At 56.7% G+C, this 26,427-nt stretch overlaps 2 protein-coding genes across 3 annotated transcripts in view; one reads left to right on the top strand and one right to left on the bottom strand.

The window, feature by feature from the left end:
• Positions 1–2,378, top strand: part of IL16 (interleukin 16) — a 62,533-nt gene extending 60,155 nt beyond the window's left edge. The window contains exons 17-18 of one of the 2 annotated variants that reach the window (XM_069466541.1): positions 73–198; positions 1,927–2,378. In XM_069466541.1, coding sequence (XP_069322642.1) covers positions 73–198; positions 1,927–2,120 — 320 coding nt within the window. In that variant the 3' untranslated portion in view covers positions 2,121–2,378. The remainder of the gene's footprint in view (positions 1–72; positions 199–1,926) is intronic. The other variant, XM_069466542.1, reaches the window with a different exon arrangement.
• A 3,381-nt stretch (positions 2,379–5,759) lies between these two features.
• STARD5 (StAR related lipid transfer domain containing 5) lies at positions 5,760–19,118 on the bottom strand. The gene is made up of 6 exons (XM_069466543.1): positions 18,953–19,118; positions 18,336–18,385; positions 17,842–17,974; positions 12,966–13,083; positions 10,122–10,215; positions 5,760–6,371 (listed from the first exon to the last, which is right to left on the bottom strand). Exons 1-6 carry the CDS (start codon positions 19,049–19,051, stop codon positions 6,224–6,226), a joined length of 642 nt encoding a protein of 213 aa, XP_069322644.1. The 5' UTR covers positions 19,052–19,118; the 3' UTR covers positions 5,760–6,223.
• Between the last annotated feature and the right edge of the window lie 7,309 nt (positions 19,119–26,427).

The raw sequence follows: 26,427 nt of genomic DNA on the forward strand, positions 1-26,427 counted from the left end.
TCGCTCGAGGCCCCGGGGGCGTCTGTGTCCCTGGAGCGGGGAGGAGCCCTAACTGAGCCCGTGTTTTCCCAGCAGCAGAGGCCACAGTCTGCACGGTGACCCTGGAGAAGACCTCTGCAGGGCTGGGCTTCAGCCTGGAAGGAGGGAGGGGCTCCCTGCACGGGGACAAGCCCCTGACCGTGAACAGGATCTTCAAAGGTGTGTGCGTCCGCTCTGCGCTCTCGGCCGTGGGTGCAGGCCGGCCCCGGCAGCTTCTGAGCACCTTCTGGGCCATGTTGGTTTCCCACAGCCCCGTGTCCTCTTGAGTGGCATGCTGGGCCTTTTGGGGTTCAGTTCTGCTCTTTCTACCTTTTCTCCTCTGCTCTGACACCCTCCCCCACACCCAATCCCTCTGTGTCACTGGGTCTCTCTTTTTTTTTTTTTTTTAATGAGACAGAGTCTCACTCTTGCCCAGGCTAGAGTGCCGTGGCGTCAGCCTAGCTCACAGCAACCTCCAACTCCTGGGCTTAAGCGATCCTCCCACCTCAGCCTCCTGAGTAGCTGGGACTACAGGCATGCACCACCATGCCCGGCTAATTTTTTCTATTTTTAGTAGAGACAGGGTCTCACTCTTGCTCAGGCTGGTCTCGAACTCCTGAGCTCAAGGGATCCTCCCGCCTCAGCCTCCCAAAGTGCTAGGATTACAGGCGTGAACCACGGCGTCCGGCCCACTGGCTCCACTTAAGCGACCGAGGCTGGGCTTGGCTCAGGTTGGCAGGGCCAGGGCTGGGGTGCAAAATTGAAGGGGGTGCCGAGATGCTCAGTAATCCACAGCAATACTATTTCAACGCAATATCTTAAAAAATCCAAATTAATTTTAAACAGCCAGGGTGAACAAAATATCAGAGTTTAAAGGCAGGGTCTTTGCACTGCACAGCTCAGCCTCCCTGGCCTTGCCCTAGTCCTGGGCCTGTCATCTCCTGCCATATGTAAAATTTGACGTTCTGTTCGTCAGGGATGGGGGCACCGCCAATCTGACGTGGGGGTCTTGGATCTTTCCGTGAAGATCACGAATGGCTGTAGCTACCATGTACAACCACCCCCGACCCTCTGCTGCTCCTCAGCCCGGGAGCCCTCCAGGCGCAGGGCAAGGGCTGTGCAGAGCGGGCTGGGGCGGGGCGGGGATCCTGAGTTCTGGGTTCCAGTCCTGGCTCTGCTGCCTCTAACGTGCCGAGTGGCGATTCCCTTCCGGGCCCGAGAGGTACGAGGGACGGGTGTGTGTCCAGGACCCCTGGTACCGAGGCCCAAAGGCCCCACCAGCTCTGCACCCTGCCTGCCCCGCACGAGCTCCCACGGCCGGCTGGTTTTTTCCCAGCAAGTTCTGCTGCAGCGACGGAGACCCAGGGGGTAGACTAGGGCTTCGTGGCAGCCCCGCAGAACCCAGGTTGGCTCCAGTTCTGGGAGTGATATTTCTAGTTTCTGAAGGTGGATTTGGAAGGAGCAGGGGGTTCCAAGTCAAGAGACCTGATTCTAGTGTTAGTTCTGCCACTCATAGCAGCACGGCCTCGGGCAAGGTCATCTGGTAAAGTCACTGCTGGGCCCACTGGCTTCGTGGGTGGGCCGACCACCTGCAGGGCGGTGTGGTACCGAGAGGTGTGGGTGCTGGAGCCGGGAAGTCCGGGTTCCGACCCAGGGGATGGTGTTAACTGTCGTACCTGACCCCAGAGGGGCCTCCGAGGGCCACAGCGGGTTGGAGCCGGTGCCCCAACCTCGCAGTCGCGATGTCATGAGCTGCCTTTTTAAACCCACCAACAGGCCGGCTCCCAAGGGGTGAGCACCCCGTTCCCTGTCAGGCTGTCCTGGCTCCTTGCAGACTAAGGACAGGAAGTAACTTTCCTTGTTCCTCTGTCACCGTGGAGACCGTTACCATCCTCTTCCTCATTTCAGGGGCAGCCTCGGAACAGAAGGAGACGGTCCAGCCAGGAGACGAAATCTTGCACGTGGCTGGCACCGCCACGCAGGGCCTCACCCGGTTTGAAGCCTGGAACATCATCAAGGGACTGCCTGATGGGCCCGTCACACTTGTCATCAGGAGGACGGGCCTCCAGTCCAAGGGGACCACAGGCGCTGGAGACCCCTAGGCAGGACATGAGGCTGAAGCCAAAGCCAACAGCAGGCAGCTCCCGTCACTGCGGGTTCTCAGGGTCTTGCCCACCCCACCCCGAGGGGCAAGCAAGGGCGCTTCGCCGTGGCTGCTGCCCAGGCCAGGCCTTCTGGGACACCACCCAGCAGGAGGGTTGTCCCAGAAGTGAGGGCAGAGTCACGCTGGGGTGGCCGACACAAACTGTAGACTATGTACAGAGAGGGCTTGATGAAGATACTGTGGCGCCATTAATAAAATGGACGTATTGCAATTTGATAGACAGTCGTGTCCTGCCTTGCAAATGCTCCGAGTACCGTAACTGTGTGACGTTTGTTTGTTTTTCTCATGAATCCGCGAGGTGGGCGGAGCTCGGAAGGGGCAGCTCCTCTGCGCTCCACGTGGCGTCCGCTGCAGTCGCGCAAGGGCTGGGACCGCGAACGCCATCCACTGGCGTGTCTGGCGGTGGCTGCTGCCTGAGTGCTCACAGGTGGCCTCTCCCGTGGCCCAGGCTTCCTCGCGGCGTGGCGTCCGCGTTCCCAGGCTGGGGGCACGAGAGCCAGGTGGAAGCTGTCCCCGCTCATGCCCGGCCTCGTGAGTGGCAAAGCAGCGGTCTCTGTCCTGTGTCGGTAGAGCCGGCACAAACCTGCCCGGGTTCAAGGGGAAGGGACACAATTGCTGGGCCACTTTTGGAAAATATAATGTCACACAAAACATTTGCCAGATTGTCCGTAGCTGAGTTGGAGAAGTGATGCTCGGGGTGGGGCCGGGCCGCAGGGCCGCAGAGCACGGAGACCCCACGGAGGCTCGAGGCTCGCGGCTCAGCGGGGCAGGTGTGCCGAGAGGATGGACCGGCACGAACTCCGCAGGGTCAGATGAAAGTCGCTGCCACTCACCTGCCGAGTGCCCCGCCCTGCTCAGGCTTAGACGGGCATCGTCTGTAGCGAGCGCAGCAGCTTCCCCAGTGCGCGGTTCTGTGCCGGTGCCTGACGTGGCTTGCCCAGCTGTTGAGTGACAGGCAGCGATTGAGTCCGTTCTGTGATTTGGGGACAGTGACAGGCCTACAGGCTTTAAGTGTGGAGCACTGCAGGGAAAAGACCCGAGTGCCTGGCCAAAGGGACAGTTGGTTTGGTCATTTCCTAATGCCTGGTTGCCAAGCGCAGGACGAGGAAATGTGACTTTGTATCAGCAACAACCAGCATCCTCCACTGGCCTGGCCAGGTGTCGGTCCCTCCCCAGCCCTGCCCCTGTGAAGGACGGGAGACTGCCACCAAGCACAGACAGCCCAGTAGCTGTGCCCAGAATACACCAAGGGGACCACGTCAATGTCATCTGGTGGCTTCGCCAGGGTCCGCAGGAAGGTGAGCGCCCGTTTCCTGGCAGTGGACTCAGAAAACCCAGCTGGGGTCCTAGGCTTCACGCAAACCCCTTTGGGGACCCCACGAGCACGGGTGACGGCTTGCTCTTCCTCCTGGGAAATGACGGCTGAGAGCAGCCCGTGTCCTGCCTTGCTCATCCCGCCCTGGTTGTGTCAAGCAGGGACGGCAGGGAGACCAGGCCCCTGCGACAGCAGCTGTGCCACCTTTCTGCGTTTAACAGACACTGGAGATGACGCGGTAACCGGCAGGTGTGACCCAACCCCTCGGGGCTGCTGTGTCCCTGCGCAGGCTGGGTGAGGGGGCCGCAAGAGACAGAGAGCACCCCCCCGCCCCACCCCCGCCTGTGCACACGGTGACGTCCCTATGGGCCAGGAATTGTCTCAGTCCCACCCAGCAGCCACACGATGAGCCTGGGGAAGCCCGGGGAAGGGGAAGGGTCTCCATCAAGAGTGGAAGGGGGGACAGGGCAGAGCTGGGGCCCCGAGAAAGACCCCCTAGGAGACCAGGCCAGGCGAGTGGGTGGACAGGGCAGAGGTCACCTGCAGGCTGGGCTCAGACCCAGGTGGGCCCAGGGTCCTCCCAGGGCCTGCTCCTGTCTCCAGCCCACATTAGACGTCCCCACCCGCTTCGCTAGCTGAGAGGGGCACCGAGGGCACAGCTACCAGAGCCCAGGTTTCCGGCCTCCAGCGGAGGGGGCTCGGGTCAGGAGCCAGCAGGAGGTCACCTCCCGCTCAGCCGGCCCCTTCAGAGCCTGCACAGGCAGGGGAAACGACGCCTTTGGATGTTTCCCAGATGTCCTCAAACACTGCGCACAGCGCAGCTGACCGTCCCGTAGATGGCACCGGCTCTCCAGGCCGCCCTCCCAGCACTTTACTGGGTCACACATTCCCTGCTCCAGCCCACGCTCCAGCAGGCCACGCTGGGATTGGCACGCACGCCTCATACTGTCCCTCAAAGACAAGAATCAAAGCAGAGGTGTCACAGTGTCCATTCAGGAGCGCAATTTCTAGTGGCAGGGCTTGGGCCACGCGCATGTTTTCTGGCTCCTCCCCCAGGCCTGAAACCAGCCTGACGCGATGCCGCAGTCGCGTGCGGGAGCAGCCCGGGCCCGGGGAGGCGTGTCGCTGCTTAGCCGGCCTTCCGCCCACGAGACGGGGCTGCACGAGGCTGCCCCAACTGGGCAAGACCACGACCTTCCAGGGTCTGACGCTCACAGGGGCAGGCGTGACGGCTCTCGGCTGGGGCACCCAGAACCGGCCGGGGTCGGAGACCAGCTGACGAGGAGCTGACGGAGAACTGTGCTTGGCACAGAGTGGGGACCCAGCAGGCACCCGCTGAGTGAATGAGTGAATTCTAAGTCAACTCAAGAATCTGATGAGGTTTCTTGGTAAGAAAAGGGAGTTGGCTGGATGGTCTTACTGGCACGATTGTGGGATGCGTAGTTGCGCTAGAACACAGAAGGAGAAGCTTCCCACCCCCTTGACGCTGAGCTGCCATGTTTTAAAATTTGTTCACATCTTGGGACATTTAAGAGACAGTCACCCCAGGGCTCCAAGGTGGGGAAGCGGTTACCATGTAACACAAGAGAAATGCTTTCCTTTCGGAGGAGCAAAGGCTGAGGACTCTGGAATCTCCTGCACAGGAAACAGTAGCCGGGAGCTGCAAAACGAAGGGACCCGGGTCAGATACACAAGATCCTTCTTACAAGGCAGGCGGTGGACGCGCAGGTGAGGTTGCCAGGGACGCTGGAGGGTCCCTCTCCGGATTGTGCAGCCAGACTGGAGAGAGAAAAAGGAAGCCGTGGGGCTGCCACGGCCCCTCGCTCGGATGACGCGCTGCGTGGCTGGCCCCCGGGGGGAGCGGTCTCCCTGCGGGGTCTGGAACCAGGAGTGGAGCCGGGGCTGCTGCAGGACAGCTTGTGCTTCATCCTTCCGGACAGCAGCGCGGCCCGGCCAGGCCTGCGGGCCGAGAACTCCCGCCTCGGCCTCGCGACGGAGGACAAGGAAGGCAAATGCCCAAGGGGAGGAAAAGGAGGCTCTTTCCTCCGCGTTCCCCGTGTAGACACGAACGCTCACTCAGTTCGGTCACTTCCAAAGGGGAGTCAGCCTCGAGGCTACAGATGTGGCCTGGGAGGGGTCCCCACGCCTGGGTTCACCGGAACGGGAAGGTCAACTCATAGAGGGGACACAGAGAGAAAAACCACCAATTCAAACAGAAGATACAACAAAAGGAATATTAAAATTATTTTTCTTTAATGCCTATCCCATTTTTAAACCATCACTTCCCAAGTTGACATCTTTTTAAGAGGAAAAATCTTGTGCAATGCTAAAGACATATTGGGGCTCTATATCAGAAAAATAAATTTGGGGGTCTGGGGCCCGGGTCTGAGGGAGCCCTAGGTGCTGAAAAGACATCGAGGCCTGGTTTTCAGTGCTGGTGACATTCTCTGTGACGGACAGGGACACGTGTCTCTGACAATGGCTGGCCCCGGGAGGCTCTGGCGTCACGAGGTGTGGGGGCGACCCGCGGTCCGGCAGCCGGGGCCACACCAGCCCTGGGTGGAGATGGAGGCAGAGGGTGGGCAGCTGCCTCTGGCTGCTGTTCCCAGAGACTCGCCGCCCCCCAGCGGGTTTTGGGTGCGCCCAGGCCCTCTGGTGTCCCAGCAGTCGGAGCTCCTCAGTGACTCACGAGAGTTCTTGGCCAACAAGTGACACAAGTGACGGCGTCAGTGGTGGAAGGTCTTCACCACCTTCTGCAGGTTGGCGTAGAACCCAGCCATGCTGCGGGGGAAGAAGGAGTCCACCACGTTCCGCGGGAGGTAGCCGCTGAGGTCGGTCTGGAAGAACGTGATCAGCTTGGTCTTGCTGGGCTCCCTGTGAAGCGACAGCAGAGCTGGGTCACGTGTCTGCGGCAGAGGGTCAGGGACGGCACAGACGGGCCAGGGGAGCCCGGCCTGGCAAAAACAGCCCGTCCACAGCAATCACACCCAAACCCCTCCCAGTGCACTGCCAGGGTCCCCTCGGCCCCGCTTGTGTTCGGGACGGAAACATGTCCGAGCGAGGACGCACTCCGCAGCCGCCGGGGAGGACTCCCTACTCCCAGCCCCAAGAGGCAGCTTTCTGCTCCCTGATTCTTCCGGCAAATTCTTTCGGAGAACTCACTGTGTGCCGGGCCCGGGAGGAGCCAACAGGCGCTGCCCTTCCTCTGTTTAGGGTCTGACACCCCCCGGGAGTTCTGGGCCCTTTCAAGGGGTCTGCAAGGTCAAAGCTATTTTCACAACAACACTAACGTGAGTTTTTTCAGTTTCATTTTTTCATAACCACACGCTGGAGTTTTCCAGAGGCCCCGTGACATGCGATATCCTCACAGGCTGAATGCAGAGGCTGATACAAACTTCTAACAAACCTGACGTGAAGAAATTGGCAAAAATGTAAAAGCATTGCCACTCTTTTCACTATTTTTTGTTTTGAAAGATATAGTTATTTTCCACAAAATGCTATTTATATTATTTATATAATGCTATGTATATAAATATTACATTTAATATGTAATACATTTTTATTATGATATTAAAATAAATATTTAAAGGGTTTCCCAGTATTTGCTGTAAAGACATTAAATAACGACAGTTACAACCGGCCTGAGCAAAAGCCCTCTGGGGCCCTCAGTTATACTCTAGGGTGTTGTGAAACCTTAGGCCGCACTTTTGAGAACTTCTGGTTTAGGGAACCGACAAATAACTTGAGCACACGTGAGGGGACTTTGCCCCGGGAGTGGCAGGGGCCCAGAGCGGGGAGGGGCAGGGTGCCGGGCACAGAGCCCGGGCTGGGAGGCGAGAGGCCGTGTCCTGCCACCAACCGCTGCGTGGCCTGCGGCACCCAGCTGGCCCCGGGCTGCCGGCTCGACCTCTGCGGTGAGGGCGTTGAGGGGCCAGGCCACCGGCAGAATCGGATTCGGCAATGGGCGCACATAAGTGGAGACAGGAGACAACCGGGTAGGGACATGAGGGGCCTTCACTGTCACCACGTTCCCAATGGCCAGGGCAGCAAAGGCAGTGCGGCTTTGCAGAGACCTCCTGCATCTTATCGAAACGGGGCTGTCCACACCCCAAAGCCTCATCAGGAGCCCCAGGGGCACTGCTCCTGCCCATCAGATGTTTCCTGGCATCACGCAGGCGACAGGCTTGGAACTGGAGACCCTTTACAGCCCCTCCCCCCCCTCCCAGCTGTGCAGCCCGGGCGGCAGCTGTGACCTCTGCAGCCAGGGGCCTCCTCACACCTCAGGGCCTGGCAGCGCCGCCCACCCTGTCCCTGCCCGACCCCCTGTGCGGGGCCTCCTCTCCTCTCTCCGCCGCCGCGGGCTGGAGCAGCCTCGCCACCCCTCAGCCGCGTCCTCTCTGGCTTGGGGACATGAACAGGTGAGGGAGGAATCTGAGTCAGTGACGTGTTCCCCGGGCCGGCCCCGGGCTTTGCGGGAGGCAAAACGCGTGCGAGGCCACGTGGGAGGGGGCGTCACACGTGGGCCGTGGTGAGTGGCGGCTCTTGCACGTCACATCATGTGACAATAACAGAAAGGGCAAATGGGGGCTCAGGGGAGAAGGCGGGATAACGGCGCCCGCTACGTTTGTGATAAGGACGAAACGGGATCTCGCGGACAGCGCTCGGCACTCGTCCTGCGCACAGAGCGAGCTCCGTAAATGACGTCATGACGCTGCGCGGCTACACGCAGACTCCGCCCCCTCGAGAGCGCCTCTGGCGTCCTGCGCGCGTGCCACCACCCCGGCCTGGGCACGCCACCCCGGCCTGGGCGCGGCCGCACGTGCGCCCTGCCTTTGCTCTCGCGCGGCCCAGGCCAGGGGCACCGAGCGGCCACGTCCGGGGTCAGAGCACGACCTGCCCGTCTCCCCGCAGGAGAGCGGCCGCCCGGGCTGCACAGCTGGGAGGGGGCCTGGCGCTCCCCCCGCCAGCGCCACGGCCTCCCCCTGCCGTCCCCGGGCGCCGCCCCTGCCCCCATCTCTGGGACGTGGCCCCCGCTCATCCCTCTGCCAGGGACGCTCCCTCTGCGGACAGGCCCAAGGCGCCCCCAGTTTCTGCGTCGCTCACATGCCCTGTCGGGAGACCTCCGGGATGACTCACTCCCACCCTTCCCTGGCTCCAGTTTGCTCCACAGCACTTGACATCCGGTCGTTACCAGTGTGGCCACCTGACAGAGCTGCTGGCATCTGTGTCCCGTCTCCCTCCTGCCCCCACCGGAGTCTGAGCTCCAAGAGGGCAGACAGGTGTCTGGGGAGAGAAATCCGCATCCGGGCCAAGAGCAGAATCCGGAGCCAGACGGCTGGGTTTAGATCCTGGCTCTTTTATTTCCTAGCTGTGTGATCTTGGGTGAGTTACTAACCTCTCTGTGCCCAGTGTCCTTATCTAAAAAAATGGGGATAATAACAGTGCCTTGGGGTTTTATAAAAATGAGAATGAGTTAATTTATATAAAGTGCCCGGCACACAACAGTGCCGTGTAAGCGTTTGCTGCTGTTGTTACTGTTAGTGTCGGCTGAGTCCGCAGTGTCTAGAACAGGCCTGTGTTCCCAGAATGATCAGGGGACACTGGGGTGGAGCTCAGAGCTAAAGGGCAATCCTGGGGCCTCGCTGCGGGTCAGCCTCAGCGCTGAGCTCATGTCCCCACTGTCACGGCCAGGTTTTACCAGGAACCCCGTGCGTAATGAATTACCTGAAGGCCACTGTTTTATCCCGGGAACCACCCAAGTTGACAGTGAAAGAAATTACAGCTGTGTCCGGCAGGCCCCGTAGGGACGCCAGGAAGGGACAGGGCCGTGCTGGCAGCACTGTCCCAGGGAGCGGCCTCGGTGCCGCAGGATCTTACTAAGCCCACGCCCAGCACCTCTGAGTAACACCCTTGCGAAGCTGGCTTTAAACCGTGCTGTGAATGAGTTTTCTTAAACAACAAAATTTTGAGTTTGAAAATAGCATAGCTGTGCCCTAGCACACACACACACACCTGCACTCAGTTTAGTCCCCTCGATACACGGGAGCCCCTGGTCCCCCGGCTGGGGCAGGGGCACTAAACCTCTGCCTTGTGTCCTTGTCCTCCCACCTGGCGGGCGGGTGCCAGGGCCCACCCCTCAGTGGTGCCAGGTCTGATGGGGAGGAGTTCGCAGAACGAGAGCCAGAGCCCTTTCCTCTCGGGGCGGAAATGCGGGCAGATACACCGAGGGCCATCGTGCCCCATGCCAGGTAGCAGAGGGGATGACGTGGACAGGCAGATGGGGTCATGGGGGGGGGTCCCACAAAACCCAGCTAATGTGGGGCTTTTAACGTAAGTATGGGCTCTCCCAGCTGTTATCCGCGTGTCGGGAAATCAGTTCGCAGTGAGGCTTTCTGCTGCCTGCCGCCCGGCTGTCAGAACAACTCCCACAGTCCTCCCCAGGCGCCAGGTGCTTCCGCGCGTCGCGCCACCGATGCGCCCACGTGGACAGCATGGAGCATCAAGGCCTAGAGCCGTCAGGCGTTTTCACTCTTGTGATCACAAAGTGCCCGTTTGCACAGATGTCCCACGGGGAAGCCACGCTGGGTCTGAGGCTCGTCCCCCACTGTGGGAAATGCTCCTTACCCTGGCAGAGGCTCACAGAAGCAGCCACAGGGATGGTTAAATCCTCGCACAAATCCTGGCTTCGGGGGCCACGACGGATGCTCCACGTGGGTGGCTGAAACAGCGCAGACGCCAGTGAGCCGCAGCCTCAGAGCACCGGCCACAGCCGCTGGGGTGCCACGGGGCTCGCAGGGCCACCCTGCAGCCCAGAGTCGGCAAGGGACTGCCACTGCGCGGCCGCGAGGTCCCTTTCACCCCCACCCACGGTCCTTACACTCCCACACACACACACTCACTCTCACACACTCGCACACTTGCACTCACACTCACACTTGTACACTCACACTCATGCATGCTCACATGCTCACACACTCAGACATTCTCACACACTCACACTTGGACACACACTCATTCTCACACTCGCACTCGCACATTCTCACACACACACTTGCACACACACGCGCACACACACACATGCACACACACTTGCACAGACACGCACACTCACTCTCACATTCACACACTCTCACACTTGCACACACACACTCGCCCACATTCATACATATACATGCGCACACTCCAGCAGACAGCTTTCCCAAGCCTGCCAGAATATTAGCAGAAAGAACAATCCAGAATGCAACGTTTGGGGGTGGGAGAAGGCAGGTACCCCTCTCAAATTTCAGCCAGAGAGGTGTGGATGTGGCCAACTCCCCCAGATGGACGATCCAGAGGCTCGGCAGGGGCTGTGCGGGCAGGGGCTGTGGGGGGCAGGGTCTGTGGGGGGCAGGGGCTGTGCGGGGCAGGGACTGTGGGGGGCAGGGGCTGTGCATGGCAAGGGCTGTGCGGGCAGGGGCTGTGGGGGGCAGGGGCTGTGCGGGCAGGGGCTGTGGGGGGCAGGGGCTGTGCGGGCAGGGGCTGTGGGGGGCAGGGGCTGTGGGGGGCAGGGGCTGTAGGGGGCAGGGGCTGTGGAGGGCAGGGGCTGTGGGGGGCAGGGGCTGTGGGGGGCAGGGGCTGTTCGGGCAAGGGCTGTGGGGGGCAGGGGCCGTCCAGTACAGGGGCTGTGCATGGCAAGGGCTGTGCGGGCAGGGGCTGTGGGGGGCAGGGGCTGTGCGGGCAAGGGCTGTGGGGGGCAGGGGCTGTGGGGGGCAGGGGCCGTCTGGGGCAGGGGCTGTGCATGGCAGGGGCTGTGGGGGGCAGGGGTTGTGCGGGGCAAGGGCTGTGCGGGCAGGGGCTGTGGGGGGCAGGGGCTGTGGGGGGCAGGGGCCGTCTGGGGCAGGGGCTGTGCATGGCAGGGGCTGTGGGGGGCAGGGGCTGTGCGGGGCAGGGGCTGTGGGGGGCAGGGGCTGTGCGGGCAGGGGCTGTGCAGGCAGGGGCTGTGCAGGCAGGGGCTGTGGGGGGCAGGGGCTGTGAGGGCAGGGGCTGTGGGGGGCAGGGGCTGTGCGGGCAGGGGCTGTGGGGGGCAGGGGCTGTGCGGGCAGGGGCTGTGCGGGCAGGGGCTGTGGGGGGCAGGGGCTGTGCGGGCAGGGGCTGTGGGGGGCAGGGGCTATGCGGGCAGGGGCTGTGGGGGGCAGGGGCTGTGCAGGCAGGGGCTATGCGGGCAGGGGCTGTGGGGGGCAGGGGCTGTGCAGGCAGGGGCTGTGCGGGCAGGGGCTGTGGGGGGCAGGGGCTGTGCGGGCAGGGGCTGTGCGGGCAGGGGCTATGCGGGGCAGGGGCTGTGGGGGGCAGGGGCTGTGCGGGCAGGGGCTATGCGGGGCAGGGACTGTGCATGGCAAGGGCTGTGCGGGCAGGGGCTGTGGGGGGCAGGGGCTGTGCGGGCAGGGGCTGTGGGGGGCAGGGGCTGTGCGGGGCAGGGACTGTGCATGGCAAGGGCTGTGCGGGCAGGGGCTGTGGGGGGCAGGGGCTGTGCGGGCAGGGGCTGTGGGGGGCAGGGGCTGTGCGGGGCAGGGACTGTGCATGGCAAGGGCTGTGCGGGCAGGGGCTGTGGGGGGCAGGGGCTGTGCGGGCAGGGGCTGTGGGGGGCAGGGGCTGTGCGGGGCAGGGACTGTGCATGGCAAGGGCTGTGCGGGCAGGGGCCGTCTGGGGCAGGGGCTGTGCATGGCAGGGGCTGTGGGGGGCAGGGGCTGTGCGGGGCAGGGGCTGGGGGGGCAGGGGCTGTGGGGGGCAGGGGCTGTGCGGGCAGGGGCTGTGGGGGGCAGGGGCTGTGCAGGCAGGGGCTGTGCGGGCAGGGGCTGTGGGGGGCAGGGGCTGTGCGGGCAGGGGCTGTGGGGGGCAGGGGCTATGCGGGCAGGGGCTGTGGGGGGCAGGGGCTGTGCAGGCAGGGGCTATGCGGGCAGGGGCTGTGGGGGGCAGGGGCTGTGGGGGGCAGGGGCTATGCGGGCAGGGGCTGTGTATGCAGGGGCTGTGCGGGCAGGGGCTGTGGGGGGCAGGGGCTGTGCGGGGCAGGGGCTATGCGGGCAGGGGCTGTGTATGCAGGGGCTGTGCATGGCAAGGGCTGTGGGGGGCAGTGGCTGTGCTCCCCGCTGGGCAGGGAGGGAGTGGACAGCACCCCGACCCTCAGGAAGAGGCTCCAGGGGACACAGTGAATCGCTGCTCACTGAGCCTTGTGCCACCCGACTAACCGGCGTGTCTGCGGCACAAACCGTGAGCCTCAGCAGGAATGACAGAGGCGCTGACAAAATCTGAGGCTTAAAATAGGATTATTGGCATGCGGATTCTCTCGCCTCAGACCCCCACGGCACAGAACCCCCCAAACCCGACAAGGGAAGGCAGGCACGGAGAAGGAGCATGCTTTCGAGCTGCCTGGCTTTCCGTGAGGAGCAGAGAGTGCGGGAGGGAGAGCCCGGCGCCCCGGGGAGGCCAACTCACCGTTGGAGCTGATGGTCCCGTCCTCGTACTTCCTGACCAGCACCAGGTCCACAAACTCTCTGGGGGAAATGAGCTTCATGGCGGCCGAGGGGGTGCAGGTCCTGCTCACGAACAGCGTCTGCCAAAGCACAGGGCGCGGCTGCTCCTGTGGGCCGGACACCTCCCTGCCCCGTCCCGCCCCAGGCTCGGGAAAGGAGTGGCACTGGCAGTAGGGTGGTGACAGTAGGGTGGCACCGTGAACTGCAGGGTCCAGAGTGGGGCTTCTCAGGGAGAGCTGAGCGTGGCTCTCTGGGAGGTCGAGGGCTGGCCGTGGCTGTCCAGCTGCACGTCAGGGCCACGCTGAGCTTACGCCTCACAACAGACCCTAAGAGTTGCCACTTATGGAGTAAGAGCCTGGCTGGAGCGAGCTCTCAGCTGTCCCTCAAGCCTGAGAAATAGGCATCAGTAAGCCATCTGACAGATGAGGAAACTGAGGCCTGGGAAGATTAAGGAATTCAGCACAAAATGCATGGCGGAGATGGGATCTGGGGGGCAGGCGCCAGGGAGACGCAAGGGAGGCCGCTCCTTTCTAAGGCTGACCCTGCACTTGCTCAGTCCCTCTAGTGCTGAGCCGCCGCAGCTCTCTGGTTTCACCCTGGTCCTGGCCCTGGGAGGGCGCACCCTCCCCCTCAGCCAGTCTGGGAATATCCCAGCAGTCCACTCTCTCACTTTGTAAACCAACCACGGACACCCCGAACCTGCCCTGTGCCTATCCCGCTACCCACTTCCTGCGGGAGAGCAGGGCTCAGGTACTCTCAAGGTGACAGTGGGGAAGTACAGGCCAGGCCTGTGGTGGGACAGTCCTGGGAGAAGTCTGGGGGCAGGTGGGGAGAAATTGGTAAAGGCCTCTCCCTCTCTGCCTTTCCCCTCAGGTATTCAGACTCCCGCACAGGAGTTGCTGAGAAACCTTTTGGCAGGGACACCTTTGGCCTCGGGGAATTAGTCTTCAAGCAGGCATGCCATGCCTGGGGCACCCAGCGCTTTCCAGTGGTGCACTGTGGATCAGCTTCCAGATGACTCCACGCCACGTGTCCTTCCTAAAATGACCTGCCTGGGGACAGGCTGCACTTGCACGCTGGGTCTCCTCGCACTTGAAGAAAAGCAGGGCAGACCACCACCCATCTAGAATCATCCTCCCATGAATTGTCCCAGGGTGTAAAATCCCCCAGGGTACCAAAGGGACAATTACAAATGTTGATTGCAATATTTAATCAAGGCACTCACTACACAGTGGAGTTAGAATTTCATGTTTTCCCTTTCTTAAGCCTGTTCCAAAGCTTGGTGTTAGACACAAGGCAACTTTACCATTTCTAAATTCTGATATTTTGTGGTAGGAATGGTAGCAGTGAACTTTTAAAAAATAATAAATATACTGTTTCCACCCCTGATTACTACACTCAATGCATCTTGCCTGAGGGATAGTGTTTGGAGACCAAGATGAAGAGGACTTTGGAAAAAAATATTGAAGGCAGCAGCACATGTCATACATGTAACAAACTCATGGTGTGGCTCTGAATCCCATCCATCCACCCAGTCATCCAACCATCCATCCATCCATCCACCCAGTCATCCAACCATCCATCCATCCATCCATCCACCCAATCATCCAACCATCCATCCATCCATCCACCCAGTCATCCAACCATCCATCCATCCATCCACCCACCCAATCCTCCAACCATCCATCCATCCATCCACCCAATCATCCAACCATCCATCCATCCATCCACCCAGTCATCCAACCATCCATCCATCCATCCATCCGCCCAATCATCCAACCATCCATCCATCCATCCATCCATCCATCCATCCACACACCTATCCATTTATCTACTATTTTAGAATTTTAGAACTACAATATTTGAGATTTGTCAAAAATCATGCTAAGAAGTGCCAATCTGCAAGGAAGGGGCTTTTCTACACATTTTCACCATTTCACTGAATAAGGAACTACCATTTGTCAATTTCTTCTTTGCTGTTTTTGTAACCTGAGCTCACCAGAAGTCGATGCTTTCTCTCCTTTTTACACTTAGGTCTGAGGAAAGCTGTATCTTTCTAGCAGGAAGTCGGATCTTTTTCATGGACACATGAATTAATTAGAAAAAACAGCTCTCATTCATCTCATCCATAGGTGCAAAATATTTTACTTTTTGGGTTTAACAGTTCTTCATCAAAATTCATAATGTAATCATGTTGTTTTAATGAATTCCAATCATACCACAATCCAGTTTTTTTAAACAATTAGAGTCATATGGTCATGGGAAATAAATGCTTTTTAAAAAAATTAATTTCCATTTATATGCATGTTTATGATGCAAGATGATTACTTTCAAGAATAAACATGTATTATATTAGGGATAAAATTCAGAGGCCTTTGTGGAATGGAAATTTTAAGTTCAAGGAAAACAATTATATATAATTTTTGACAAGGAAAAATTTGCTCCTGTATTTTTAAAATGGGTGACAGTAAATTAAAATTCATATATTCTTTAGAGACATCTAAAAGAATGATGTTCAAGGTTGACAGCCTAATTACAAGTCACAAAGGACATACATTGCAACTTACGAAGATTCAGCTGCCAATGAATGTTACATGTGAACTGGATGTGTGGGGCTGGTGCATAACTTCTCAGAAATCTGCTGGAGGGACGTAAGTAAGCAGGAAGTCTGAAGACTAACTGGGGTAGGGCAGGGTACATGGGGCCGCTTTGGACCGACACTGGCCCGGCCTCCAGGGAGTGGGTGCCAGGGATCCAGGTCCGGTGCTGGCCGGTGCAGCAGCCCACAGGGGGACAGGCGTGCTTCCCCACGGACAAACCAGGGTGCCCAGAGGAGAGGAGACACCCCGCCAGCATCAGCCACCCAGCCCCACGGGCAAGCTGACCACAGAGGGAAATGCAGCTTCCACCACATGGAAAGCAGAAGTCAGCACAGGTAAACACCAGCTACCTGCTGTGCTGGCTCCCTGGGTGAGCGAGGTGCTTGCAAAGCAGCAATGAGAAAAACACGTCACTCCCAGGGCCTCTCAGGGATCGGGTCCTCGGGACCCAGAAGCAGAGCTGGGATGAAGACAGGGTCAGAAGGAGGTTCTCTGGCTCCTCTAGGAGGTGGCACCAGTGGAGATGGGGAGCCTGGGGGTCTAGAGTCACCAGCCGGCTCTCGACTCCCCGGAGCCACCTGTTACCTGTGTGCACATGGGCACACCTGGGCACACCTCTGCCTCCGTCAAACTGGTTCCTGCCCCCGGGGTTTTGGTTGAAGCGTTCCGAGCTTGTGGCATGGTATAAAGTGACAATGACAGCGCTTATCACGGAGCAGCCCAGGTGTCACAGTTTTCTAGGCCTTTCATTCTCTCTCATGCCCCACCGTATTGAGACAGAGGAGTGCAAACATACTAAAAAGATGCAGCCACCTTTACCTTTGAGAAGGAAATTCTATATCCGGCCCTTGCGTGACGTTTTGAAGGGCATTAACCCATGCCTCCTCAACTTCAATCATTTGTGTGTGATTATCTGCATATTACCTTTTTTTTTTTTTTTTTTTGCTATCTCTGGTATCTTCTATCCTATTGTTCACTTAATATTGTTCTCTAAATGTGCTCACTTTTAAAAACTTAGTTAAATTGGTTTTAAAAGGAAGTTATTTAACTAAGAAATGGAAAAAAGAATCACTTGGCGTAAGTTACAGGCAACTGCAAAATGCACACATGAGGGCTTGCTGGGTTCTCATTCCAAGCCTGGGGCCGCTGTGGCCTTCGTGCACGGCAGGTTGGCAAGTGCTGAACTGGCCTCGAAGGCACACTGGGTTCCCTTTCCAGCAATCAAAGAGATTAACGAATCGAAACAGGGAAACCTCCTCAGTGTGCGATTCAGTTTCAGCTTTGGCTGTTATGAACCTAAAATCACCTTTTGTACCCCAGGAATACGTGCCCCAGCCTTCAGGAAACAGTGGCATAAACTCTTGCGATACTGAACTGAGACACAACTGCAATGTGAGTCCTTGGTCAAGGCTGGGCCTGGCTCCCACCGGTCCAGACTCGGGTTCACCAGGTCACAGCTACTGCTCGAGGCCTCACAGCGCCATCTGCTACACACCTGAGAGGGCGCCCGTCCACAGATGGCAAAATCAAACACCATTCAGATCGAACAGGTCAGCAACAGGTCAGTACAGGTCAGTAGTAAGGGAACCTTCCTACTAGTTTTGGTTATGACTTTTTTTTCCCCCTGAATTTCCGTAATCAAAATGAGGTGGGATCTTAAAGCCACAGAGGACACGGGGACAGACGCATCTAGACCCCCACTGTCTAAGACGGTAGCCACCAGCTCCATGGGGCTATTTTAAATTTACATTCAGATGAGTTAAAATTAAATAGAATTAACAATTCATTTCCCTAAACTAACCACCTTCAAACAGGACATGTCCTTCCTCACAGAAAGTTCTGCTGGACAGTGCTGGTCCGCGTGGTGCAGCCCACAGCTGGCAGAGAATCCCGATCCATCCGCCGGGGCTCTCTCAGTTCCTGAGCACGGCCCCATCAAGGGACAACATTTCACACTGGAGCTGATGGGCAAATCCAGGATCCTCAGAGCCCAGGGTCACCTGCACTCCTTTGCCAGCTGGCTCTGTCTAGGGCTTCCCTGCCTCTCCGAGGCCTGCTGCTTCCTCCCTGCACCTGGGCCGAGGCTGGGCTTGAGTGTGGCCAGCCGTGGGCAGCCTGTGTTTGCAGGGAACCGCCTTTGCTAAAAGGGGCAACAGGCCCCCTCCAGAGGGGACAAGGTCAGGTGACTGCAGCAGGACCCAGACACTGTCCAGGGATAACACGCTTGGAAAAACTTACATCAGTGATGCTCTGGATAATTTCAAAACTGGTCACATTCTCATCCCACTTCTCTCGCAGGCCCCCAGCAGCCGGCTTCACGCAGTCCCACACCTCCTCCGGGGTCCCCCACACAACGCCTTCTCCTCGGTACCTGAAGCACAAAAAAGGAATTTGATCACAAGGCATCAGTCGAACTTGTTCATCTTGGGATTGCACCTAAGGGCCAGGGGGTGGGCCATGCCACGTCTGTATGGGACAGGCTTGGGGACAAGGGGCCAAAACTCACTGCCCCCATCCCTCAGGCCTCGGGGAAGGGAGGGCAAGCTTTCCCAAGAATTTGGTCTGCTGGGAATGACTGAGTGAAAAACAGAAGTTAGTGCTCTTCGGGAAGATAATTGGCAAGTTGATCACAGGTTGCTAGGGCTGATTGGAATCTTACAGGAAGCAGATTCGTGGAGACACCAGGAAGGGTGTGACATCTCCCACCAGGGTTGAGCCAGGCAGGCACTTACAGGTTCCCTGGAAACTCCACAGACGGCCTCCAGGAGACTGAAACTCCATTCTGTCAAAAGGCACAGAACCACAGAAGTTTAGGGCTAGACATGCTCCGGGAGTCACCAGCTCAGTCCTCTGCTCTACAGAAGAGGGGTCAGGGGTCGCCCAAACCCAAGAGCTGTGGGTGGCTTTCCAATCACCTTAAAAGCCGTCACACATTTTGCTTCCTTCTTTGCGAGCAAATTTAGGGCTATTTCTTAAAAATCATAAGTGTCAAGTAAGCAAAACTGTTCCCACGCCACCCTCCAGGGACGAGGAAGAGAGGCGCTCGTGCTACAAGGAACAGAGCAAACGCTTGGGAACCTGGTGCTTCGGATTCCACCCAACCAGCCCTCACCAGCCAGGCGACCTGGGCAAGTCACTCAGTGAAAGGGACAGACACTGACCCCCGGGGTCACCGTGAGGACAGCGGGCCCAAGTTTTTTGTAAGAAAACACCCCCGTGGAATCCCTCTCACTTTGCCCCGGGATACTGGGGTGCACAGAACAGCGTCTGGGGTATTGGGGTGCAGGAACGGCGGGCAGAGGAGGAGCCTGGGGGCTTCGGGGACCCTCCCGCCCAGCTCCCCACTCACGCCTTCCCGGCACGTCTCCCACCCCGACGCGTCTCGCCGGTACTGGAGCATCGTCCGCGCCACAGCCTCGCCCATCTCAGCGGCCAGCGCCGGGTCCATGGCGCGGGGAGCGCGGGCTGCGGGGTCGCGAGCGACGCGCGCGGTGGCGGCGGCGGCTCGGGGCTCCGGGGCCCTGGGAGCCGGAGCCCCGCCCCCGGCCCCGCCCCCGCCCCGCATTGGTCCATCCCCGTCCTCTGGCCCCGCCCCGAGCCCGCATTGGTCTGAGCTCTCCGACGAACCCCGCCCCGCCCTGGGATTGGCCGGGCCGCAGGCGGCAGAGCCCGGCCCAGCTGGCGCGACAACGCCGGGGCGGTCCCGGGCGCCCGAGCAAGGTCCTGCCGCGTCCGGCCCACTCCGGTTCGGGCCTGGGAGGGGCCCTGGAGCGCCGCGACTCAGATGGCGGGTGACGGAGACCAGCTGGGCGGGTCACGGATGGCGTGGTGGGCGTGTGAGCATCGTGGACTCCGGGCCTGGCGTCCGGCCAGCGGGCAGAGTGCAGTTTGCACCGGAAACGACCCTCGAGGGTCCTGCTGCGGTGGGAGGGGAGCGCGCCCCGAGAGTGGGGCCAGTCCGTGGGGCCGGGTGGGGACAGTGGGGCCGGAGAAGAGTGTTCGGGACGTGGAACGTGGGCTCTTGGCGCCGGACCGTGGAGGGTCCAGGAGGCGGCGCGTCACCCTTGGCCGGGCCACCTGGCCGCTCACCTGCGACGGGGAAGGGAGAGGCCTGGGGGACATGGCGAGCTCGGTTCCGGATTGAGCTGGCGGTCCCGAGGATGGTGCTCCTGTCCGAAGTCTGGGACAGGACGGACCTGGCCGAGAGGTCCCTGAGTCCTCTGCATCTGGTGGGCTTAGTCGCGGGGAGCGAGCGGGGTGGCGTCCCCGGAGTGCGCGGGACAGCCTCAGTTTTCCTCCTTCGGCGCCGTAAGCCACTGGATAAAGAGGTCAATGCTCACGTCTGTGTGTTTATGTGCTTGCTTTTGTTCATTTTGTGTTCACTGGTTTCCTTCCAAGTTTTTTTTTGTTTTTGAGACAGAGTCTCGCTCTGTTGCCCAGGCTAGAGTGAGTGCCGTGGCGTCAGCCTAGCTCACAGCAACCTCAAACTCCTGGGCTCAAGCGATCCTCCTGTCTCAGCCTCCCGAGTAGCTGGGACTACAGGCATGCACCACCATGCCCGGCTAATTTTTTCTATATATATATATATATATATATATATATTTTTTTTTTTTTTTTTTAGCTATCCATATAATTTCTTTCTATTTTTTAGTAGAGATGGGGTCTCGCTCTTGCTCAGGCTGGTCTCGAACTTCTGAGCTCAAACGATCCGCCCACCTCGGCCTCCCAGAGTGCTAGGATTACAGGCATGAGCCACCGCGCCCGGCCCTTTCCAAGTTTTGAAGGAGCGTCTGGAGGAGCGGTGCGAACAAAATGACCATTTCCAAGTCGCCGTTAGACGGGGCTGCCAGGCTGTGGGGGAGGCCGGATGGGGAGGCCGGATTAGGGTTAGGGTTAGAGGCCGGGATGGCCAGGTCTAGGCCAGTGTCACAGGTTATTCACGGTGTGCTTGGGGCAGGTCACTGAACCTCCCTGAGGGTCTGCTCTCTCCCAGGAGAAACGGGACGGTGATGAACGTCCCCGCGTCCCAGGGAGGAGCAAGTGAGTGACACATGTACGGGCCTGTAGGAGCCATGAAAGAAAGACTGACAAGTTGACCACATTTAACAAACGAAGAACATTGAAATATCACAAAAAAGCTACATAGTAATTTGAGAAAAAACTAGGACGTATTTTAACCAAAAGTAAGTTTTCTTACTGAATAAAATGCTCTTGCAAAGCGTTAAGAACTTTCAGGCCCTTTTGTTGTAATGCATCAGGGCCTGTTCATTACCTGGCTCTGTGAACCGGCCTTGTCGTTCCTTGATAAACTTCCTTTCTCACCGGCCTTGCTCTGCGTGTGTCCGTCACTCGAGCCCAGAGCTCACCAAGAACCAGAAGGGACAAGACTGCAACCGGATGTAGGGGTTTTTGGACAGACCAGTGGCATAGGTGGCCGCGGGGCCAGGTACCCACGCAGGGCTCCCAAATCTAGGCTGAGCAGCACGGGGACAAGGCGCGAAGTCCCAGGGTGCTGTCATTAAGCAACCCCGGTGGAACACCACTGAGCCCAGCACAGAAACAACAGGGGAGATTCTCACAACTGGAAGCATAAATGTCCCGTTTCAAAGCCCCTCTTTAAAATATAGAACAAGGAATAAACAATATTTAAAAGTAGTTTGGCACAACAAAGTGACTGTAATCAACGATAAGTTATGGTATACTTCAAAATAAATGAAAGAGTGGAACTGGAATGTTCCTGACACAAAGAGATGTTAAATACCTGAGGCGCCGGACACCCCACTTACCCTGATTAGATTAATAAGCATTGTATGCTCGTACCCTATAAAGATATACAACGATTATGTGCCCATAATACTTAAAAATAAAAAGGAAAGAAATTTTCAGACAACCCTGTAGTCAAAAAGAATGCATTAGACATGGATTTTCCACTTGGTGGAAAAATAAATTAACATGGTTAATAAAGATATAAAAAGATACAGAACTTCACTCATAGTAAAAAATTAAAACAAGGAAAGACCTTTTCATCTGTCTAATGGACAAACAGGAAGAGGTTTGTGGTGAGAGTATGGAGACATAGTTGTTTTTAGACATTGTGGATGAGAGTTTAAATTTACACAACCTTCTGGGAGCAAAATAACAGCATATATTAAAGTGTTAGGCTCCTTGTTCTTTGACGCAGCAACTCCTGCACAAAGATGGGTAATATAACATTGATCTTACAACTGGAGGCAACCTATTCATCAATATATCACAATAAACTTACAGGCTATCCATTCAGTGGAATATTATGTAGCCATGAAAATAACGTAGCAAAGGTGAAGGAAGCTGGGGCTGGAGCCGGGAGTGTTCAGCTGCGCCGGGGCACAGGCTGAATCTGGCAATGCGAGTAGGTTGATAGGAGCAGACTATTCTAACCAAGAGCGGTTTACTCTCTGTGAAGAAAATGAATGAGAGTTAAAACTTAGCTAAATATTACTTAATTTCTTACCTTCTCCCAATAAAATGTTTTAGATATGTACCAACAGGGAGATATTCATTTTATACACACACACACACACACACATATATTGTCAAAACATGCCATTTGAAGGGCAACAGCATTGTGGGTAAGAAAGCCAGTGCTCAAGTCAGATTGCCTGGGTTCAAATCCCAGCAGCTCCACTTACGGGCTATGACCTTGGCAAGTAATTCATCATTCCAGACCTTAGCGTCTCTTTTGGAAAGTGAGAAAAATAGTAGCACCAACTCATAGGGTTGACGTGTGGGTCAAACGATTTAATAAAAGAATAGCAATTAGAAGGGAGCTTGGCATACAGTAAATATTTACATATAATATCATATATATGTTTTATTATATATGCATTTATATATCTTGAGTAAGAAAGGAAAGTAACTAGAGATGTGCTTGTATTTGGTTATGTCTATGTAGAGGCATATTGCATATGTATATGTTTAGAATATTCACTTTTTAATTTTTTTTTTTTGAGACAGGGTCTCACTCTGTCACCCAGGCTAGAGTGCAGTGGCCTCATCATAGCTCACTGCAACCTCAAACTCCTGGACTCAAGGGATCCTCCTGCCTCAGCCTCCCAAATAGCTGGGACTACAGGCACGTGCCACCTCACCTGGCTAATTTTTTCTATGTTTTTGTAGAGACGGGGTCTCACTGTTGCTAAAGCTGCTCTTGAACTCCTGGACTTAAGTGATCCTCCTTTCTCAGCCTCCTGAGTAGCTGGGACTACAGGCACGTACCACCACACCCAGCTAATTTTTAAATTTTTTGTAGAGATGGGGTGTCTCTATGTTGCCCAGGCTGGTCTTGAACTCCTGGCCCCAAGTGATCTTCCAGCCTCGGCCTCTCAAAGTGCTAGAATTACAGGTGTGAGCCACCGTGCCCAGCCTAGAATATTCACTTTTAGAAAGGTATGGAATAAACTGTTAACAGTGGAGAGTGATGCCAAAGGACATTTCATTGTAAATCATCATATACTGTTTAATTGTTTTACTTACATGTAGGACATTATAAATTTTAAAAAGCCCTCATTAAAAATTCAATGTGGAATATTTCTATAAAGCTCTAACTTGAGACCCTCTCAGGCCGGGGTCTATTAGAATTTATGGGGGGCATAAAACACTGTGAAAATGAAGCTGAAGGAAGGTAAGTCTTGCTGTAGAAAGTGACTTTTCTTAACCAGACATTCAGAGATTATTGCACTTGTCAAGATAGAGCATGGAGCATGGGCTTAAAAATATTTTTAGCACTTATAAAAGCCTTTAATCTTTGCTCCCAGGAAGTAGGAAGTCCTGGGTATACAAAATATTTGAAGAGGCAAACTGTTTGTCCCCACGGCCTGTGACAACCTGGCAACAGGAGAGGGTGGGGTCGGGCAGCTTTGGCGCAGGCGCTGCTGTGTTTTGCCGCTGGAGGCGGCACAGGAAGCACCAGCAGCTGGCGGAGGAGGGCCGGGGGAGCTGCCGGTAGGCGGCTGTGGGCACCGGGGCAGTGACCCGTTTTGCCATGTGCTGGAGGCTGCAGTTCAGAGCCGAGGGGAGGGAGGGAGGACAGCCCTGGAGATCCACTGATCCCTCAAGGTCCTCGGGCCTCTGGGTCACCCGGTTGTCTGCATCAATCCCGAAGTTCAAGTTGAATTTTAAATCGGTGTATATGAGGGTAGGAAGCCCAGTAGCTCCTAACCCAACTGTGAATAAACTGTAGAGGGGATGGGCCGAGTGCCAAGTGCTCCAATCTTAAAAGACCCTGAATAGAGCAAGTGTCTGCTCCCCACCTAGCCACCAGTGAAGAATCATGTGATATTACTAAGTTAGCTCTGCCGGCGCTTTGCAAATCTACATACCTGCACACGCGCGTGTCTATTGTTTACTTAGCTACAGCTCACGGTTACTCAGCACTTCTTGCCAGCGCTCTCCTTTGCGCTTCACCTGTACTGGACCACTTGTCCCTCACAGTGGTACCACGGCACCAGGAGGCAGAGACGACCATATGTGTTTTGCAGGTTGAGAAAATGAGGATCAATATCAAGCATTGGTGGGCCGTGGGAAAAACGGCGGTCTCACCTGCTGCGGAGCGAGTGTGTGCGGGGGTCTGGATCCGTGACAATGGGCATGCTCGGCCCCCGTGAGCTAGGGCTTCCCTTTTAGGAGAACCAACATCCACTTCTGAGTGCACTGGCACAAGGGCCATAGAAGACACGTGAAAATGTTTAGTACATTAGGAGCAGAGAAGTAGAAATGATTTCAATGTCCATCAGTAGAAAATTGATAAATATTACGTAGTTTATTCATAGGATGAAATACCATCCAGCAGTTACAATAGGTGAGTCTGATCAACGCATTTCTTAGATAGATCTCAGAAACATAAACACGTGCAATGAAACATGCAGTATGTACATAAGTAAAATGTGCTCACATGTTGCTTATGGATGCTTATATATTTATACACACACACTCACACACACAACATACGTAACTATGCGCAACAGACCCAATGGATATCCTCCAAACCCTTGGTAGTGTGGGGAGAATGGGACTTAGCGTGAGGATGAGAGTGGGCTTTGATTATATCTCTAATGTAATATTTTTTTATTACTACTAATAAATGGGTAGGTGGGAATAAAATAAAATTTCTGTTTCAACAGTTGTTGACCCTCACAGGGGGAATATGGGTGCTGGTCACACTGGCATTTGCACTATTCTGTGTCTTTGAAGTTTCTCCAGATTGAAGACATAACCCAACAGCAAGCGGCAGAGGCGGGTGAGCTGTGTCGTGCACTGAGAGGCGACACTCGCGCTTCCCACCCGGCTGTGCACGAGCAGCTCCCACGCTTCCTGGGAGCGTCTCCGGGCCTGCTCGTGACGCTCCGGTGTGGTGCCTCCCCACCCCACAGGTGCCTAGAGCAGGGCCAACCTTTTCCAAAATACGTCTCAATGTCCCGGGAAGCTCAAGGCCACAGGCCCAGAACCAGGCCTAGGGGCGAGAACCCTCTTCATGGACCCTGTGTGCACCTCTGTCACCCAAGGCTGTGCCCGTGGCTCTGCAGAACATGTAGTCCTGAGTCATTTGAAAATATGTGCACTCCTTTGCACAAACTTGGGGAAGTGTGTTAATATGTGTGCACTTTTAGAATGGCACTATTTATACTGAACTTTGCTTCTGATTAGAACTGGTGATAAATCTCGGAATATAATCCTGTGAACACGCCGTTCGTGATCCATTCTTTAGCACAATCTGTCCATTCATTCGTCCACCCATTCCCATTCAGCTAATATTGATTCAGTGTTTGTGGCGGGCCTCCAAGGGTGCCGTCCCATTACACGTGCCCCGCGTCATCTCCGCCCCTTGAGTACGCAGGCACCTGGGAGGATGTCTGAGACTTTACTCCCAGACATAGTAAGGGCGAAGTGATTTTGAAGATGTAATTAAGATCCCCAATCAGTTAACTCTGAGTTAATCGAAAGGGAGATTATCCGTGTGGGCTTGACCTAATCAGGTGATCCCTTTTTAAAAGAGGGTTGAGGCCTTCCCTGGAGAGAGAGGCCTGACACTGAGGAGACGCTGGCTTGCTGGCTTGGGAGGCAGAAGCAGCCGTGCCGTGGAGGGGCCGTGGGCAGGGAAACGTGGGCTGAGGCCTCCGTCCTGGAAAGGCAGGGCGATGACTTCTGCCAACAATCACAGGAGCTTGGAGGAGGACTCGAGCCTCGGATAAGGTGCCAACTCTGGCTGATGCCTGGGCACTGCCTGGTGAGACCCTGAGCACAGGCCCTAGCTCAGCTGGGCCCGGACGCCTCATCCACGGAACCCATAACTGTGTGTTCTTCTAAGCCACAAAATCCGTTATGCATCAGTAGAAAGTGATCACGGTGTCTGTGAGGTGTCAGTTACTGGGGATGCAGAAATGAATGAAACACCATCCCTGCTCCAAGACAGTCTGGCGACGGAGGCAGAAATGTCAAGAAGACACAGTTTAGAGTGACAAGAGTGATCACGGAAACACGAATAGGGCGCACTCCTGGTTAACCACGGGAGACTGAGCACAAACTGCCGCCCAAACCCTGCTTAGTGCCCGTAAAGGCACCAGAGGCCGTCGGCCCGTGGAGGCGAAGGGGTCGTGGAGAGGGGAGGGCCGCGCTGCTGCCCACTCTGGGCATTTGGCCGGGCGGTGCGAGCCTGGAACCTTCTGTGGCTGTGAATTCCTGCCCCCCACGCATGGAGGCAGCCCTTGGCGTAGGAGAAAATGAGGTCAGGACACTGGAGCAGAGCAGAGAAGTAGGAGCCACATTCCCGGTGTCTGATCCCTGGGCTGC

The sequence above is a fragment of the Eulemur rufifrons genome, chromosome 3 (assembly GCF_041146395.1).
Source record: "Eulemur rufifrons isolate Redbay chromosome 3, OSU_ERuf_1, whole genome shotgun sequence".
NCBI classification, from domain to species: domain Eukaryota; kingdom Metazoa; phylum Chordata; class Mammalia; order Primates; family Lemuridae; genus Eulemur; species Eulemur rufifrons.

What these genes read in the sequence shown, in the direction of transcription:
- STARD5 (XM_069466543.1), bottom strand. Translation starts at nt 19,051, where the DNA reads ATGGACCCGGCGCTGGCCGCTGAGATGGGCGAGGCTGTGGCGCGGACG. An exon ending in GGGAGACGTGCCGGGAAGGC is followed by an intron (nt 18,386 to 18,952) that starts GTGAGTGGGGAG and finishes GCCTTTTGACAG; the next exon opens with AATGGAGTTTCAGTCTCCTG. An exon ending in CGGGACCATCAGCTCCAACG is followed by an intron (nt 10,216 to 12,965) that starts GTGAGTTGGCCT and finishes GCGCTGTTTCAG; the next exon opens with CCACCCACGTGGAGCATCCG.